Source organism: Ranitomeya imitator, chromosome 10 (assembly GCF_032444005.1).
Source record: "Ranitomeya imitator isolate aRanImi1 chromosome 10, aRanImi1.pri, whole genome shotgun sequence".
Classification (NCBI taxonomy): domain Eukaryota; kingdom Metazoa; phylum Chordata; class Amphibia; order Anura; family Dendrobatidae; genus Ranitomeya; species Ranitomeya imitator.
In genome coordinates this window covers 112,372,597-112,392,754 of record NC_091291.1, presented here as the reverse complement: position 1 = coordinate 112,392,754, position 20,158 = coordinate 112,372,597, and the positions used below count along the sequence as shown (strand labels likewise).

At 42.7% G+C, this 20,158-nt stretch overlaps 1 protein-coding gene across 3 annotated transcripts in view; it reads left to right on the top strand.

Moving 5' to 3' along the window:
• The window catches only part of TNFRSF14 (TNF receptor superfamily member 14), a 245,845-nt gene that overhangs the window by 70,472 nt on the left and 155,215 nt on the right, over window positions 1-20,158 (top strand). For 2 of the 3 annotated variants that reach the window (XM_069740723.1, XM_069740722.1), the window contains exons 6-7: window positions 681-838; window positions 5,163-6,067. The exons of the other annotated variant lie outside the window; for it this stretch is intronic. In XM_069740723.1, coding sequence (XP_069596824.1) covers window positions 681-838; window positions 5,163-5,296 — 292 coding nt within the window. In that variant the 3' untranslated portion in view covers window positions 5,297-6,067. Of the gene's footprint in view, window positions 1-680; window positions 839-5,162; window positions 6,068-20,158 lie in introns of those variants that run through there. 3 annotated transcript variants of the gene reach the window in all.

Here is a 20,158-nt window from a genome sequence, read left to right as displayed (position 1 = left end):
TGGACATTGAAAGGTATCAACCACTGAGGACTCTGAATTCTAAATATTTTTCTATCCACTGGGTAACACGGTACCAAGATATATATCTTTCCTATGTCCTATTTAATAAAGTAAATACAGAGCGACCAACCCCTTTAAGTAATTGCTTTTCTGACCATTTCCTACCTATATCTCTCCTTTATTTCTATGGCTGCTCATCCTTTGATTGACTTTACAATTCTGCTGAAGGGTTTTATGGCAGCCGTCATTTGTTGCTATGCATTATGTTGACTATTTTTATGTACGGTGCCAATAATCCACATTACGAGGATCATCATTGTCCTCCCGATAGCATTTGGCAAAAATCCATCAGATGCTATAAGGGCATGGCCTTCTGTATAACAGTACCCCTCCTCTGCACCCAGCAGATTACTGAGTGGTGGGTGCCTGGTATTCTCCTGGCAGACTTCTGCACCATCATTTCCGCCTTCTCTGGCATTTCCTTATTGCATACAGTGTTCTTCTTATTCCCATGTGAGAACTTTCCTGCTTGTGCAGCGTTCTGGGACTCGCCCTATATGAGCGGCTCGCCTGCTTTTTCCTAGAAGTAGTTTGTGCATGTTCTTGAATTGTAAATGAAAAGCAATATAGATCGAGTTCACCATAATACAAGAATCCTGTACATTTTGTGTTTTCTGCAGTTGCGTGGAATTGGGTCAGATTCTATATAAAGAAGGAAATTCCACAGCTGATTCCATATGTAAAGAAAAGAGAAGTCGCTTTTTATTAGCAGTTGCATTCGTTCCACTGCTTGCAGTGATAATATATGTAGTCACAGGTTTTTCTATTGGTAAACCAGGTAAGTCAAGTCTCAATGTTAGTGGCACATCAGGGCCTGGTTCACATGTGGCGGATTTGTCAAGGATTAACGATGCAGATTCTGCATCCGAAATCTGCAACAACCTGCAGTGCCTGAGATGGGGGGTCAGGAAGAGCGCACTTCAGAGCCTGGTACCCTGGTATCGATTTCCCTTATTGTTCTGTAAGATGTCGTCTGCATTGAACTATATGCAGTATAAATGAGAATTTTTCACTGACGTTAACCCAGCCTCATCCTATATGTGCAGTGCTTAGCATAAATGAGTATACCCCGTTGAAAGTCTTTGGAGCAAAGATAAAGTTCAGACTTCAAAATTCTAATTAAGAAAAATTCCACCACACATTTGTCTAATTATTCATTGCTCAGGTGTCCAGCAGACAGTTAAGTGTTGCATAACAGCATTTCGTGCAGTCAGCAATGGCGCCATACGGAAGAGAAATGTCACAATATCTGAGAAAGAAGAAAAAGAATATCTTTACACAAGAAAGGTGAAGACTACAAGAAGATCAGCAGATCTTTACTTACCTGTCAGAATACTGTAGCAAAAGTGATACATTTTTTTTTTTTTGTTCAAAGATGGAACGGCAACCATCTCATAGAGACGTCCAGGTGACCACGAAAGTTGCCACCTAAACCGGAGGGACTTCTGATGAAAAGGAGAAAATTTGACATGCAAGTTCACGGCATACATTGCAGAGGAACGGCATGCACGAGTCGTGTACAGCACCATGGAATCAATGGTGCTATATGAATAAATAATAATAATAATGAGTGCCGTCCATGAAGGAAGCCTCTCCTAAAGCCCATGCAGAAAATTTAAGCCACCTACAATTTGTCATGGAACATGCGGAGAAATACGAAGACTACTGGGACTCTGTACTCTGGAGTGAAGAAACCAAGATAAATGTTTTTGGAACTGATGGCTTCAAAACTGAATGGTGTCACAAAAGGTGAGGAGTACAAAGAAAAATGCATGGTGCCTACAGTGACACATGGTGGTGACTGTGTCCTTATGTGGGGCTGTATGAGTGCTGCTGGTTTCAGGGAACTACAATTCACTGATGATTTAATGGATTCACAAATGAATTGCTCTATATTGAAAGAAAGTATGCTACCATCACTGTGTGCCGTTCGTAGTCTTGCACTTTTCCAACATAACAATGATCCAAAACACATCTAAGGCCACTGTTGCTTTTCTAAGGAAGAACAACGTGAAAGTGATTTAGTGGCCAAATGTCTCCTGATCAGAACCAAACCGAACATTCATAGGGAATTCTGAAGAGACAAGTTGTCATCGGTCTCCATCCAGCATCCAGGCTCTAAAAAAAAAGTGCTAATTCTTGTAAAATGGAAAAACATACATGTTGCAAGATATCGTCAACTTGTTCATTCCATACCTAGTGGACTTGGTGCTGTACTTAAAAATTATGGTGATCATACAAAAATACTAGACGTAGCAGTTTTTGATGTGGGATGTACTTATTTTTATATCAACTAATTTGAGTAAATGTTAAGATTTTGTAATTAAAGTTATATTATTCGCCTGACTTTCATGTTAGGGGTTAAAAAATGTTCTAAGAAATGCAATTTTGCCAAAATTTTGTAAATTGTTCTTGTATTCAGTGAGATACTGATTAAAATGTTACTTTTCAAAGGAGGTGTACTCATTTATGCTGAGCACTGTATGTACCTTACCTAGTAATTTTCTATCCTTTTACACAACCTAGATCAAGAAAATTAAGCAAACAAAAACAATGGTGTATTGTAATTGCAGAAAGGGCCACAAATAGGGAACGTCAAAATCCCAAGCAAATGTTCTTTCTAAACAAATTTCCATATGAAAATGTATTCTACTAAAGCTAATTTGTATTATGGGCTGAGTTTTATGTGGACATCCATAGAGCAGGTGGGAGGATGTCCACCTTATCTCCACCCCAGGGTGTGGTCTGGGGCTTAAGTAGGTGGCCTCCAAAGGCAGCAGTGTTCAGTGTCTGGGGAGGAACACTCCAGAGAAGTGGTGGTGCTGGAACCAACCTGAACCATGTCTGCTCTGCTAACGGTGAGCGGGAGGAACCCTGCTCTCAGAAGGGCTGTGCTTGGTGCTACCATTTTGTTTTGTTTTCCTATTTTGCCCAGAGGGCTGTATTTGTTTTACTTCACCTTGGTTTATGCTTCCTATAATAAACCAAAATAAGTTCTTAAAGAGACAGTGTTCACGTGTCTACCATCATGTACCACTGAGTGAGCCAATCTACCACCGGATATACAGATATATACAGATATACTCGGCCTCCCTCTTCTGTTTCTCCTGACTATGGGTTTACTATGTAACAAAGGCTCTGTTCTAGGACCCCTACTCTTCTCTATCTACACTTTCGGCCTGGGACAGCTCATAGAATCCCACGGTATGCAGTATCACCTCTACGCTGATGACACGCAGATCTACCTATCTGGACCTGACCTCACCTCCTTACTTACCAAAATCCCACACTGTCTGTCTTCTATCTCGGCCTTCTTTTCTGCTCGCTTTCTACAACTGAACATGGACAAAACAGAATTCATCATCTTTCCCCCATCTCACTCTACCCCTCCAACAGACCTATCCATCAATGTCAATGGTTGCTCACTTTCCCCAGTCCCACACGCCCGATGCCTCGGGGTGATCCTCGACTCTGCCCTCTCTTTCAAGCCACATATCCAAGCCCTTGCCTCCTCCTGCCGTCTCAAACTCAAAAATATTTCCCGGATCTGTGCTTTCCTTGACCGCGACACCACAAAAACGCTAGTGCATGCCATTATCTCCCGCCTCGCCTACTGCAACCTCCTACTCTCTGGACTCCCCTCTAGCACTCTGGCACCACTCCAATCCATCCTACACTCTGCTGCCCGACTAATCCACCTGTCTCCCCGCTATTCCCCAGCCTCTCCCCTATGTCAAGCCCTTCACTGGCTTCCTATCGCCCAGAGACTCCAGTTCAAAATCGTCACAATGACATACAAAGCCATCCATACCCTGTCTCCTTCATACATCTGTGACATGGTCTCCCGGTACCTACCTACACGCAACCTCTGATCCTCTAAAGATCTCCTTCTCTACTCCCCTCTCATCTCTTCTTCCCACAACCGGATCCAAGACTTCTCCCGTGCTTCCCCCATACTCTGGAACTCTCTACCCAAACACATCAGACTCTCGCCTACCATAGAAACCTTCAAAAAGAGCCTGAAGACTCACCTCTTCCGACAAGCCTACAGCCTGCAGTGATCCTGAAGTTACTGAACCGCCGCGCAACCTGCCCTACCCTCTCCTAGTGTTTCATCACCCAACCCCTGCAGACTGTGAGCCCTCGCGGGCAGGGTCCTCCCTCCTTATGTACCTGTGTGCCTTATTTGCTCATGTTTAATGTATTTGTCTATATTTGCCCGTATTCATATGTAAAGCGCCATGGAATAAATGGTGCTATAAAAATGTATAATAATAATAACAAAGCAGCTTTCTTCCTTCTCCACAAGGGATACACCTGGAGGAACAGTTTATCCCACATTTCAGGAGATGACTGTGGTTCATCTTGGACACCTTTTATTGCATTTGCTCTGCAGACGTTACTTGGGCCGGCGGCTTTTTCTCCATTCACTACCATAGTTCACTAAATTGTGTTTTATTTTTCTCTGTATGGAGGGAATGACCTGCAGCTGATGTCCCTCCTGATTTCATTTCCACTACATGCGCTCACAGAGCCACCATTGTGTACACAGCACAGTATACCGCTCAGTACATGGCCGCTCATGTTCATGCACAAGCCCTTACCAACCACTGCCACATTAGTCCACCGTTCGTGGTCATACGGACGGTCACGCCAGATGCATCGCCCTTTTTCTTTTCTTCCATCCCTCTCTAAATAGGAGCTGGAGTCACATCTAGCATATCTTACCCCATGTTTTGTGCTTTTATTTAAAGAGATGTGGGGGCGCTAGAATTATCAGATAAGACCCTATTTGTGCTTTTTGTCTCTCCAGTTTTATCATTTGATTTACTCTTCATTAATTGACAGTTCTAGCTTCATAGGAGGCAGAGAGCGGTGGAGAGAGATGGAAATCAAGTCGCTCCAGGAGGTGGACTGCTCCGCCACCAAAGGGGCACCAAGCACCTGTGCTTTGTTTGGACAGTTATTCTGTGCTGACCCTGAATAATTACTTTATTTCCATTTATATATGGGCTATCGGTGGTCTCAACAATCTTCATCTATCTGACCTCCATTCTGTCTGTACTGTACATAACTCATCTACACTTTGTGCTTATATTTAGAGATGACCACGCCAGACGTGCAGGACGGCGGCGGCTATAGAGATCCTCAACAAGAAGAACACACACAAAGTCCAGTCAGTGAAACTCTTCCTAAACACCAGTGGAAAATAACTTTATCTAAGCCTTTACAGTAGGCGAACACTTCCATTACTATTCAGCTTGTGCTGTGTACACAAAGACGTTGTCAGCCATCAACTCATTATTTGAGATCAGGATTTCAATGGGAGGTAACGCCTAATAAAGCTGGAGGCAGGATCGCACCGTTTACCAAAGGAGACGGCTCGAGTCCTCCAACCCCTCCACGCACAGCGGAGTCTGCATGTGTCACAGAGCATGCCCACCTCGCTGTGATAAATATAAATATATCAGCTGTCGCCAAGCTTTTTAATGTGCACCATGAAGGGAATACATCTACCATGACAATCCAGGGCATAGAGCATATTAATTTATCACAGCGAGGTGGAGATGTCAAAAGACAGCTTCTGACCAGAGAAGCTTTCTGGATTTTCAATTTGGGAACAAGACACCCATTTGGTCTAAATCACAAAAATGAGATCATGTATCATTACTGCTAGTTACTTATTGTATTATTGTTTTTATTATTGTGTATCTACATTTTTTAAGTATGTTGTGTTACCTTGGCCTATTTGTTTGTTCATCTCTTGCAGCTGCGGTGGAGTTCACATGTATAGGACCTGTGGTAATGAGTCATGTGACTTGTATCAGTGAAGAGATTGGTCCATCTGTATATTAATAGCCACCGCAGTTTGCCAAACATCATGCATTGAGTAAGATCATTTAGATCGAAACGTGTCGTATGTACTCTGCACTCACATTTTCGCACGAAGGCAAGGATTGCTGTTTTCGCATTTTAATGGAGAAATAAAGTTTTTGAAATTTTTAAAGGAGCTGGAACGCCTTTCTTCTATTCCTTCTGCTATTCACTCATCCTGGTCCGAGATGAAGTTCCGTGCACCTGCGTGGATCGGTGAGCTGGCTGTGGCTATTTAGTCTTTTTTTTTTCAGCATATTCTAAGGGGTATCGTTTCTCCTTATGGAGAGTGACATACCATCTCTGGCTTGTCAAGGTAAGGAGGCTTATTCACTGTGCAATGCTCCTCTGGGAAATATAATATGCAAATTGCCTCTTCTGAGAAAAAGAGGACTTAAACTCTATAGCGCCACTTCCAACAGGTGGCAATTTGCATATTATATAAACGATACCCCTTCAAAATTGAAGGAATACTGACCCAGCATGGCTACCCCAACATCTTGCAGCGGCATGCTATTCCATCCGGTTTGCTTTTAGTTGGACCATCATTTATTTTTCAACAGGACAATGACCCCAAACACACCTCCAGGCTGTGTAAGGGCTATTTGACCAAGAAGGAGAGTGATGGGGGGCTACGCCAGATGACCTGGCCTCCACAGTCACCAGACCTGAGCCCAATCGAGATGGTTTGGGCTGAGCTGGACCGCAGAGTGAAGGCAAAAGGGCCAACAAGTGCTAAGCATCTCTGGGAACTCCTTCAAGATTGTTGGAAGACCATTCCCGGTGACTACCTCTTGAAGCTCATCAAGAGAATGCCAAGAATGTGCAAAGCAGCCATCAAAGCAAAAGGTGGCTACTTTGAAGAACCTAGACTATAAGACATCATTTAATCTTTATTTTTTTATAATAATAATCTTTATTTTTATATAGCGCTAACATATTCCGCGGCGCTTTACAGTTTGCACACATTATTATCACTGTCCCCGATGGGGCTCACAATCTAAATTCCCTATCAGTATGTCTTTGGAATGTGGGAGGAAACCGGAGAACCCGGAGGAAACCCACGCAAACACGGAGAGAACATACAAACTCTTTGCAGATGTTGTCCTGGGTGGGATTAGTACCCAGGACCCCAGCGCTGCAAGGCTGCTGTGCTAACCACTGCGCCACCGTGCTGCCTAAAATTTCAGTTGTTTCACACTTTTTTGTTAAGTATATAATTCCACATGTGTTAATTCATAGTTTTGATGCCTTCAGTGTGAATGTACAATTTTCATAGTCATGAAAATACAGAAAAATCTTTAAATGAGAAGGTGTGTCCAAACTTTCGGTCTGTACAGTATGTGCACCAAAATTGTATCGTTAAAAACGCCAGCTCGTTGCGCAAAAAATAAGCCCTCACCCAACCCAAGATCACGAAAAATGGAGACGCTACGGGCATCGGAAAATTGAAAATTGCGCTTTTTTTATAGGAAACTTTGGAGTTTTTTTTTCACCACTTTGAAAAAAAAAATAACCTAGACGTGTGTGGTGTCTATGAACTCGTAATGACCCGGAAAATCAAAATGTCAGGTCAGTTTTAGCATTTAGTGAACCGAGCAAGAAAGCCAAGCAAAAAACAAGTGTGGGATTGCACTTTTTTTTTTGCAATTTCACCACACTTGGAATTTTTTTCCCTTTTTTTAGTACAAGACATGGTAAAACCAATGGTATCGTTCAAAAGTACAACTCGTCCCACAAAAAATAAGCCCTCACATGGCCGTATTGATGGAAAAGTTAAAAAGTTATGGCTCTGGGCGGGGGGGGGGTGGGGGGGAGCGAAAAACAAAAACGCAAAACTGAAAAAAAAAAAAGCTCCGGGGGTGAAGGGGTTAAAAACAATGAAAAGGGAGAAACAATATCGACCTCTGGTGGTCGGAGTATGAAATGACAGTCTAAGATAAATATCAAACAAATACAATGCAGAAATATAAGTATATAAATACATCAAGGACTTCTATATATTCCTAATGTTATCAAAGTTTGCATTCGCAATTATTAATTTTGCATGGTGAGCTTTTTTTTTACTACGTATGCCTCATTTAGTTAATACACTTGCTCATGTGACCAACTTTTGATGTAAGTTGTACTCTGTACTGTACCAGTCCTTCATCTTCTTCATCACATGATGAATTGAAATTATTTAATCGACAATTAGGAAGCCTTGATATATTTATACTTTTATTGCTGCATTGTACTTGTTTGATATTTATCTTGTAGACCGTCACTTCATACTGTAGCTCTTTTTTCCACACCATATTTATGAACTGACACTGTGTATTTTATTAGAATTTATGCTCATTTATTAATTATTAGGGGGTTGTGGATTATGTAATATAAATAATTGCATATAATTATTCTTTGGTCTTGGTTAGGGGAATTTTTGTTTTTGCCTTTTTTCTCCCGATTTACTACCATTTTATTGCTTTTTTTTTTTATATTTTCTAATTATGTTTTAGAATTATTTTTTTTAATAGCAAATATGTATATATATATTTTTAATTGTCTTATTTCCAGTGGGAAAAAAAGGGGTGATCTGATCTTTATTTTTACATTTTTTTTTACGTTACTATATTTAATAGTCCCCTTAGGAGACTTGAAGCTGTGATCGTCCGATCTTCTGTGCTGTATATATGTATAGCAGAAATTACGATCTCCTATGACTGCTGACATTCACAGGAGATCACGGGGGTCGTCTGCAGACCCCCCGGCTGGCTTGACAGCCTATCGGTGCCACCCGATCACGTGACAGGAGCGCCTATGGGCGGGATTAGTGACGCGCTTCCGGCTGGTGTGTGTTTAAACTCGCTGTCATTGTGTGACTGACAGTAGCCCATTAGAGCCACCTCTGGCAGTGTCTGATGGGCTGTAGTATGTAGCTGACCTGTACGCCATTGTCAGGGCTACAGCTGACAAAGCAACCTATTGTCACCCTGCAATCGCACTGCACAGGTGCCCACAGGGAGCGCTCTGCCTCTGCCAAACTCCTCCTGTGCCGCGGTCACAATTATCAGCGACATACGAGAAGTTAGACTGCAGGTATAGGTGATTGTACTGATCCCAGCACTTACTGCAGGAGCTCTGCTGTGTAGATCGGTTGTGCTCCTGCGACTACCCATACTATCAGCATGACCGACAGATACATCACATCGCACGAAGGCCTAAAGACAAACCTCTTTTATTTCCTAACTGTAGAATATATTCTGCTTCATCTCCAACAGCAGCTGCAGAATTTGCTTTAAAAGAGGCGCCTAACATAACAAGACTACCACTGACTGTGATACAAGAGTGTTGTGAGCATGCTCTGTGACCTATGATCATGCTCTGTGACCTATGATCATGCTCTGTGACCTGTGATCATGCTGTGACCAGTGATCATGCTCTGTGACCTGTTGTCATGCTCTGACCTGTGATCATGCTCTGTGACCTGTGATCATGCTCTGTGACCTGTTGTCATGCTCTGACCTGTGATCATGCTCTGTGACCTGTGATCATGCTCTGTGACCTGTGATCATGCTCTGTGACCTGTGAGCATGCTCTTTGACCTGTGATCATGCTCTGTGACCAGTGATCATGCTCTATGACCAGTGATCATGCTCTGTGACCAGTGGTCATGCTCTGTGACCTGTGATCATCTTCTATTGTTAGCTTCATGATCTGACAGTTTATAAAAGAGATGTTGCCTTTTGTTGTAATCCTGCCTCTGATAAGCTAAACACGGCAGAAGCTGAAAAACAGGAATTGTCAGTGTATTGCGAGTGCCTATTGGACAGCGTAAAAAGAATATCAAAGAACATTCAGCAATGTACATACTTTACCTTAATAATTGTACAATCGTTTTAGCATTAAAAACTTTTTTTTCATAAATTTTGTTTCCATATGTGCTGTTACTAATCTGTACTGCTGAGACAGGTCCTGGACAGAGGCTTCTTCCCCCTCTGGCAGCCGGCTGTAGAGTTCCTTTTCTAATGAAGTACATAATCAAATTCTCTCTTCAGAAAGGAACAGGACTAGAACTCTATAGCGCCGCCTGTTGGAAGCAGTGATCCTAAAAGTCACTATTGAATCTCTAACAATCTTTCAAATATGATTTGGGCTAAAAGGCAAACAAGAATCTCAATGTGCAGACAGTGTATCGGGGTGTTGCCCCTCATCAGAGCAAGGTATGAGATCTGATATCATTAGGGAAGAGGCTCCAGACTGGAGTCTAAGGGATGTTTCTCCTTCTGGAGAATAAAAAGTCAGGCCTGGCATGTCACAGTGAGGACACTTGTAAGCCATGCATGCTCCTCTGTGCAGTTAAATATGCAGATTGTCTCTTCAGAGAGGAAGAGAACTGTATAGCGCCTCCTATTGGAAGCAGCGATCCTGCAAGTCAATATTTACTCTGTATCCAGTCTTAACATATGACTTAGGATAAAAGCCAAACCAGAATCTCAATTTGCAGACATTCAGTTTTGGTCTATTGCCCCTCATCAGTGCAATGTATGAGATCTGATTTGGCTGTATGATAGACTCTAGACTAGGGTCTAATGGGTAACATTTCTCCTTGTGGAGAGCGATATACCGACTCTGGTATGTCACAGTGAGGAGACTTTTAGGCCATGCAGGATCCTTTGAGAAATTAAATATGCACATTGCCTTATGAGAACTACAAAATGTGTCTTCTCAGTTATACTCCATGTGTATTCCCTGACGAATGGGGCAGAAAACAATATATATTGGCGCTCTGCAATAAACAAAAGGATCACTGTGCAGAGACCTGGCGGTGGAGTGACTGAGCATGTGCGACCACAAGCACTGCGCTCACTAGGTGCACATTGCTATATAGTGCTGAACACCAGGTGGCGCCATAATATGTAAATCCCATTGAACAGTATGTAAATGGCATTGTTCATTTTTTATGGTTTTGTAAAAATGTTTAATGATATCAAACTGTTAGTTACATTATACATACAGGGAATAAAAATGTAATAAAGTTGTGCTGTTTTGTAATGTATTGTGTATTCGTTTTATGATCTCTGCGCCTGTAGTCATGGAATTGTAATCTATGTTGTGTGTTTTTATCGGCTGTAAATCTGTCCTATTCCTGTGATGACCGTGTCCTGGGTGGGTGGGGGGGGTCTCTGGCTACAGACAGATGGGGGAAACTCTCGGAAGGGAAAATAGGGGTACGGCAGTGATGACTGCTAAGACTGTGGCCGGTCGTAAGGTGGGAGAGAAAAGAGAACCCCGGAGCTGTGATGAAATGCTGAGCACAGGGAAGGGGAGAAAACATTCCAATAAGATTATACAGCCATATTGGATTTTCATAGTAAGTACACTAGCTTCATCTGGTCTGAGATATTTATTACTTGATGTAGTTTGTATTTTGCTCATTACTCTCTCACCCCAAACTTCACAACAGCTTTTCAGCATCCACTGCCGGCTGTTTTCTGTGGTTGGTGTCTGCGCAGCTTTAGAGCGCTAGTAATCTGCAGATTGATAATGTTATTTTTATATAGTTCTCTTAAAGTGAAATATTTGATTGTTCCTAGTCACAAAGGTACGCAGCCAATTACACAGAGTCCAGTAAGCGGAGCACCTTCCCGTAATGAGCCGTGCCCCTGTATACACATCACAATATCAGGGCTGATTTTTAAGCATCTGGAAGGAAATCAATTCCTCAACATTGAAATTGCAAAACCAAGAAGGAATCTTTGTGGAATTCTTGGAATCAACAGATGGGCATGTTATTATTGGTTGTCAGAGGAAAATTCTGCTGCACTGAATACACTTGGGCAATAAATCATCAAGATCCGCTGCTGGCAGCTCCCTTTGCATTTCCCGACGAATGACGCCCAGATGTGCTCGATGTGAGACAAGTGTGCAGACACTGCAGGCCATGGTACCATGTTTAGGTCACACAGGAACACGAGGAGCAACATGTGGCCACTCCTTGTTCTGAAAAACAGCTCCTTGGACACTTTGGAGAAATGGCCGCACCTCTGGTTCCACAATTGATGCTTTCTGTGAAATTGCACATCACATACAAAAGATAAGGCATCAATAGGTGTCAACGCCAACCATTGGAAGGCGATTGCACCACATTGAATTACAGGCCAGACGTCCAGCTACATGTGAATCATTGATGTCAATCCACCGCTCACAAAGGCTATCATGGTGCAGAGCAAAATGGCAATGGAGGCTGGAATGGAGGCCTGTCCTCGTCAGTGATGAGTCCTGATAGTGACCCAAGAAGAGGAAGCTGAACATAAGGTCAAGAAATATGGGAGCAATTAGGTTACATTAAAATACCTTTATTGATACAGAAATATGGTAGGTGGTAACACCGTGACACAAGGGTGCCCGCACAGTAACATAAAATATTTGTACACATTAAACATTTTTTCTAAAAAGCCAAAAAGAGAACCACCAGGTGAAGTAATGTGAATTCTAAGATGTAAAATATAATTAATGACATAATCCTACTACAGGGATAGAGAGCATTCAATAGTATAGTATTGCATAGTATCAATATTTAGCAACCACTGAGTGGGTGTGCAGGCTGCCTATATGTATAAACACAAGTCCTATGGTCCAATAGCTTGCTGCAATCCCATTAGTAATGTATAGAAACAGTGAAGCAATATGTTTCCAAAAAGGAATTCACTATAACATAGTAGGAGTCAAGGAGAGGTACTGAAATTACCTGGTAGATGGTGGCTGTTGGTGCGGCACGACGCGCGTTTCGGATCACAGTCCTGCACACCCACTCTGGTTGCTAAATATTGATACTATGCAATACTATACTACTGAATGCTCTCTGTCTCTGTAGTAGAATTACGTCATTAATAATATTTTACATCTTAGAATTCACATTACTTCACCTGGTGGTTCTCTTTTTGGCTTTTTAGAAAAATTTTTAATTGCGGTGAGATATTTTCTGTTACTGTGCGGGCACCCTTGTGTCACGGTGTCACCACCCACCATATTTCTGTATCAATAACGGTATTTTAATGTAACCTAATTGCCCCCATATTTTTGACCATATGTTCAGCTTCCTCTTCTTGGTTCACTTAAGTTTTCCGAATGGTCTGCCCTTTATCTCCTTTGCAGATAGCAGCAATTACAGTGTATGTGATATATATATCTACCACTTTGGTTTGGTGAGTGTGTATATATATATATTTATTGCAACGTCCAGCAATTGTTTTAAACCATTTTTGTAATGATAGGCAGAAATTCTCTGGAGACCCCCAGCGTTATAAAGAGGCCTTCAAGAGGGAACATCACACCAGTCCTACTCCTGGGATTATGGTTTGGGGTGGCATACTATACAGTAGTCGGACCCCTCTAGTCTTCATTCCACCTACAATAACAACTCGGTGTTGCATTGATTTGGTCTTAGAACCAGAGGTGCGACCATTTCTTCAAAGCATCTTAGGACCTGTTTTTCAACACAACACCACCAGGCTGCATGTTGCTCGTGCTACTGTGATCAGCCAGTGTGGTCTAAGTGTGCTACAGCGTCTCCCGACTTGCCTCCCATCGAGCGTATCTGGGACATCATCGGTCGGCAATTGGAGCTGCCAGCAGCGGATCTTGATGATTTGTTGCACAAGTGTAGTCAGTAGCAGTTCTGCTGAACATCCGATGAACAAGTAAAATGCTTGTTCGTCAAGTGAAATTTGTTCGTCAAGTGAAATGATCTTTGGTGCTGTCCATAAGCACATTGTTCTCAGCAGCACAGTATCCTGTGCAGTAACCGAACTATTACAGATCAGAAGATTGCCTCAAGCGTGGTTTATCTGGGTAAACGAGCTACAAAACAAACAATTGGGTCAGTAAATATTTAATGGTCTTTTAATGTTGCAAGCGGAGATCATGAAAATCAGTAATGTATCTGTATAATCTAAATTTGAAGTTATTTGGCGTGCACTCAGCCTATATGGGCGAGGTGCTGGTGTAATGGACCAAAGGCCCGAATCTAATAGAGTAATAAAATTCACCGCACTCTCTATAGAACAATTATGCAAAAGGTGCTGAAATTTATTGACATAAACTGGGAGCGTAACAGAATATTGCAGTATATGCGATTAACAACGTTTCGGCTCGACCCGAGCCTTTATCACGTATCGCTGTGGAAAAAGGAATACGCAGAGAAACAAAAAATAAAATAAATATAAATAAAATCAACATAATAAAATAACATAACAATGATGGGTCATCCTTGAAATCAAGAGACACATGTCCACCAACAGACATATGTGGACTTCTGAAGAAGTGAAGAATCAGGGATCAAGTGTCAGGGTAGGGTGCAAAAAGATCCTGCGTATCCTGCGGGTAGGGATAGTATAGTGAGTATACTAAGATGTCAGCGAGAAAGGAGATAATCCAAATCCAAAGCAAACAACACATGAATACCCCATAACAATAGTATAAATCAAATGATCCAGAGCCCATGGTCAGAGACAGCAGCATAGTTGGTTACCTTGTTCCAGTAATGGAATAGAGTGTAGAGAGGGGAGGGGAAAGAATCCCAGCAATAAACCGTAAGCTCTGTAGAAGATAGTAAACAAGGATTAACCTGGATAAGTAAGGAAGAACGTGCCCATAGAGTCTGATAAAGTACCTTAAGCAATGCCCTGAGTACGCTTATAGAGGTTCCCTTCAGGAAATGTGGACCTGTGTGGGGTAAATGATATGTTTGTATAGCCCCTGAAGAGATAGTGTACACGGGTTAATAAGTGCAGGAGGACGTGCCCATAGGAACAGACTAAATACCTTGCAGCAATGTGATAGCTACGCCTGCAGAAGCTTATTAGTGAACGATGTGGACCTGTTAAAAGAAAACAGTATGCATGTATCTCTAATGAATCAGTCTGATGCAATCCGAGAAGAATGCCAGCGGTGTATGAGGTTTACCTGTGCTAGAGCGGCGCTCCCGCGCTATGCTCTGGTGCCGCGTTGAGCTGGTCTGTAGCAGGGACCGCATGTGTGTGTTAAATGGTCGCCGCACCGGAAATGGAAGGTGCGGACCGGAAATGACGTATCGCTACTCATTCGGACCTCAGTGCGCATGCGTAGCCTCTGTTGTAGCAACCCTGTAACCATGTGCTGTCTGTGGCTGGGAGTGCAGTACTGTGTGAATGAACGGAAGGCTCTGGCGGGGATGTAGCATGATATGGGGACTATGTGGTGGCCGAAACCGTAGTAAATCGCTGTAAGATAATAAAATAGGCTCTGGTGAGGATATATTGTATTCCGGGGACTATGTAATGGCCGTAACAGTAATAAAACTGAGTCATCCCTGCAGGATAGGATCACCTAGAATCCAAAGTTAAAAATATAGGAAAGGATAACAATTGAGGGGAAAGGATTACAAGTAGGGGGCTGGGGGCAACTCACCCAGTTAAGTAATAGTAGGTCTTTTGAGGTCCTAAATTATCGGGTCTGAAAGAAAGGGGATATAGTTATTTAGTGAGATACATTAACAAGGCTCATACTAACCAATCAATCTCTCTATTGAGTCCTTTGGGAGTCAGGGTATCCAATTTATAGATCCAGTGGGTTTCACGTGCTTTAAGAAGTTTAATATGGTCACCCCCTCTTCTAGGGCGAGGGACATGTTCGATGACCTGAAATTTGAGCTGAGCCACAGTGTGTCTAAATTTTGTAAAATGATCCGGTAGAGGTAACCAATTTTTGCCGCATCTTATTGTGGACTTGTGGCTGGCAATTCTGTCCTTTATGTGTTGCGTGGTTTCTCCTATGTATAGGAGACCACATGGGCATTTTATAAGGTATACCACAAAATTTGAGTCACACGTGTAGAATCCACGTACTGGATAGGACTTACCGGTTCTTGGGTGTGTTATAGTATCTGATTTAATGACGTTCGAACAAGCTGCACAATTGAGGCAAGGAAAGGTGCCATTACGTCGGGTGCCCAATAGTCTCTGCGTAGTAGTAGGCCGTTTACTGCCAATATCGGCCCTCACGAGTTTATCCCTAATGTTGGGGGGTCTTTTATTGCACACCAGGACTGGTTCTTTGAAAGGAGGGATGGACGGATAAGATTTGGCTAAAAGAGGCCAATGCCTCCTGATGATGGAGTGAACTTTTGGTACCAATGGGTGAAATGCATGTCCAAATGGAATCCTTTCATGTGTGTTTCTCGGAGGTCGGGGTGATGGGGGTGAAAGAATACGTGCTTTTTCTTCTATGAGGAGTTTTGGAGGGTAATGTCGTGCTCGGAATTTGGAGGTCATGTCATCTAGTCTGTCATTCAGCGTGATTGGGTTGGAGACAATACGTGCTACTCTGTTAAGTTGGGAACGCGGTAGACTGTCTTTCAGTGAGCGTGGATGGCAGCTGGTGTAAAGAAGGAGACTGTTGCAGTCGGTAGGTTTGCAGTAGATGTCGGTAGACAGGTCCCCGTTAGAGTCCTTGAGGACCATGGTGTCCAGAAAAGATACTGAGTGGGTGTTGTAATGAATGGTAAACTGGAGTTCCGGGAGGATAGAATTTAAGTAAGAATGAAAAGATGACAGTGTATCTGTAGTACCCGTCCAGATGAGAAAGATGTCATCAATGTATCGATGATAACATGCTACATGTTGTGAGAAAAGACTATGGGTAAACACATGAGTTGTTTCAAAATGGTTCATAAACGCGTTGGCATAAGCCGGCGCCACATTCGAACCCATAGCGGTACCGCACTTCTGGATATAAAAAGTATCCTCAAATAGAAAATAGTTTTCATACAACACTAGGGTAAGTAGGTCCAGGCAGAACTGGATGGCATCTTCCGGTAATGAAGATTGACTTAATAGTTGTCTAGTGGCCTCAATGCCTTTGGTGTGCTGGATAGATGTATAAAGGCTACAAACGTCTAGTGTAACCAGGGTACTATTGGATGGTATCCTGGCTAGCTGTTTGATGACGTCAAGGAAATGTCCGGTGTCCAATAGAAAAGATCGAGTGGTTTTGACTAGTGGTGTAAGGATTCTTTCCAGAAAGACAGATAGGGGAGACAAGACGGAGTCCGTTGAGGCAACTATAGGTCTGCCAGGGGGATTTTGTAGTGATTTATGCACTTTCGGTAACACATAGAAGACTGGTGTCACAGGATGAGGATTAGTAAGAAATGATGCTGGTTTTTGATCAATGGTATGACGGGTCAGATATGTGTCAATAACTGTTTTTATTTTCTGACTAATAGCTGTAACTGGATCTCTAGAAATGACATCATAGGTGTTGGTGTCTGCCAGTTGACGGTAAATCTCACTCATGTACTGTGTACGGTTCATCACCACAATAGCTCCCCCTTTGTCCGCTGGTTTTATGATAATAGAAGTATTAGTATGTAGTGAGGACAGAGCTTGTTTCTCCGTGGAGGTAAGGTTAGAGTGTGGAGGAAACAGACCAAGTCGTTGTTGGTGTATAAGAGAATCGACCTCTTGGTCCACCAGATAAATAAATGTTTCTGTAGCATGATAGATCTTAGGAGGACAGAAGTTACTCCGATTCCGGAGCCCAAGGTTAGTGATGGATAATGTGGGTAACATATCGTTATTAGTAGTTGGAGGTATCGGAGTACGAGTAATGTCTGTATTTAGTCCAAAATGAGTCTTTAATCTGATTGTCCGGTAGAAACTCTCCAAGTCCTTCTTAAGTTGCAAGGCGTCCCAGTTCGGAGTGGGGCAAAAAGAAAGTTCCTTCTGGAGTACTGAAAACTCTGCGGGGGAAAGAAGGTGATCCGATATGTTGATCACTAGGTTAGTGGTCTCACCTGTGATCTTGTTGTCATTTTTTCGCTTTGCTCGCCTAATGGGTCTCCTTGGTGATGCCCTCCTCTGGGTCCCTTGGATAAAAAACGCCGGCGGTTGAAATTGGTGTTGGTCGAGGAATCGCTTTCGGAACTGTGACATCCATCTCGGCGTGGATATCGCGATCGGCGCCAGGTGGAGGTAGAGGAATCGGTCCATTTGTAAACCTTGTTGCTGGCGTAGTCCTCAGAGTCACGTTGGAATTTAAGTCTTTTTCGCTCTTGTTGCTCTTGCAAGTGCTTTTTCTGTTTTGGTCTTGAGGGAAGACCACTCCGTGGAAGAAAGGGTAGTAGAAAGCTGTGCCTCTATATTCTGAATATTCTGTTTAGTCTCCACTATTGCCTTCTGGAGGAACTCTATAGTGAGTATAATTATATCCAGAGAGCACTTGTTGAGAATCTTTTTGTATTTCTCACAATATTCCGGATTATCGGAAAAGAGAGTGGGATGTAAGTTGCACCTGAGTCCCCTTGGTATCTTGTTTTGCCTATGGTATTCGGCTAGAGTGGTGCAATGTAGGTCGTAGGAGATGAGTCTATGCCTTTCTTTCTCAAAATCCCTGGTCCTCAGTTCATGGACAGGGGTCCGGAGGAATTCGCTAGAACCTGTCACATGGGACAGTATATCAGAGCTAGTGGCAACATCATACGCAAAGGTGTCAGTAGACATGAGAATACTTGCAATGATGTACAAGGAACAGCCGGTGCAACAGCCAATCAAAGTAGTATATAAAGAGGTTATTTGGCGTGCACTCAGCCTATATGGGCGAGGTGCTGGTGTAATGGACCAAAGGCCCGAATCTAATAGAGTAATAAAATTCACTGCACTCTCTATAGAACAATTATGCAAAAGGTGCTGAAATTTATTGACATAAACTGGGAGCGTAACAGAATATTGCAGTATATGCGATTAACAACGTTTCGGCTCGACCCGAGCCTTTATCACGTATCGCTGTGGAAAAAGGAATACGCAGAGAAACAAAAAATAAAATAAATATAAATAAAATCAACATAATAAAATAAAATAACATAACAATGATGGGTCATCCTTGAAATCAAGAGACACATGTCCACCAACAGACATATGTGGACTTCTGAAGAAGTGAAGAATCAGGGATCAAGTGTCAGAGTAGGGTGCAAAAAGATCCTGGGTATCCTGCGGGTAGGGATAGTATAGTGAGTATACTAAGATGTCAGCGAGAAAGGAGATAATCCAAATCAAAACCACTCGATCTTTTCTATTGGACACCGGACATTTCCTTGACGTCATCAAACAGCTAGCCAGGATACCATCCAATAGTACCCTGGTTACACTAGACGTTTGTAGCCTTTATACGTCTATCCAGCACACCAAAGGCATTGAGGCCACTAGACAACTATTAAGTCAATCTTCATTACCGGAAGATGCCATCCAGTTCTGCCTGGACCTACTTACCCTAGTGTTGTATGAAAACTATTTTCTATTTGAGGATACTTTTTATATCCAGAAGTGCGGTACCGCTATGGGTTCGAATGTGGCGCCGGCTTATGCCAATGCGTTTATGAACCATTTTGAAACAACTCATGTGTTTACCCATAGTCTTTTCTTACAACATGTAGCATGTTATCATCGATACATTGATGACATCTTTCTCATCTGGACGGGTACTACAGATACACTGTCATCTTTTCATTCTTACTTAAATTCTATCCTCCCGGAACTCCAGTTTACCATTCATTACAACACCCACTCAGTATCTTTTCTGGACACCATGGTCCTCAAGGACTCTAACGGGGACCTGTCTACCGACATCTACTGCAAACCTACCCTCTGCAACAGTCTCCTTCTTTACACCAGCTGCCATCCACGCTCACTGAAAGACAGTCTACCGCGTTCCCAACTTAACAGAGTAGCACGTATTGTCTCCAACCCAATCACGCTGAATGACAGACTAGATGACATGACCTCCAAATTCCGAGCACGACATTACCCTCCAAAACTCCTCATAGAAGAAAAAGCACGTATTCTTTCACCCCCATCACCCCGACCTCCGAGAAACACACATGAAAGGATTCCATTTGGACATGCATTTCACCCATTGGTACCAAAAGTTCACTCCATCATCAGGAGGCATTGGCCTCTTTTAGCCAAATCTTATCCGTCCATCCCTCCTTTCAAAGAACCAGTCCTGGTGTGCAATAAAAGACCCCCCAACATTAGGGATAAACTCGTGAGGGCCGATATTGGCAGTAAACGGCCTACTACTACGCAGAGACTATTGGGCACCCGACGTAATGGCACCTTTCCTTGCCTCAATTGTGCAGCTTGTTCGAACGTCATTAAATCAGATACTATAACACACCCAAGAACCGGTAAGTCCTATCCAGTACGTG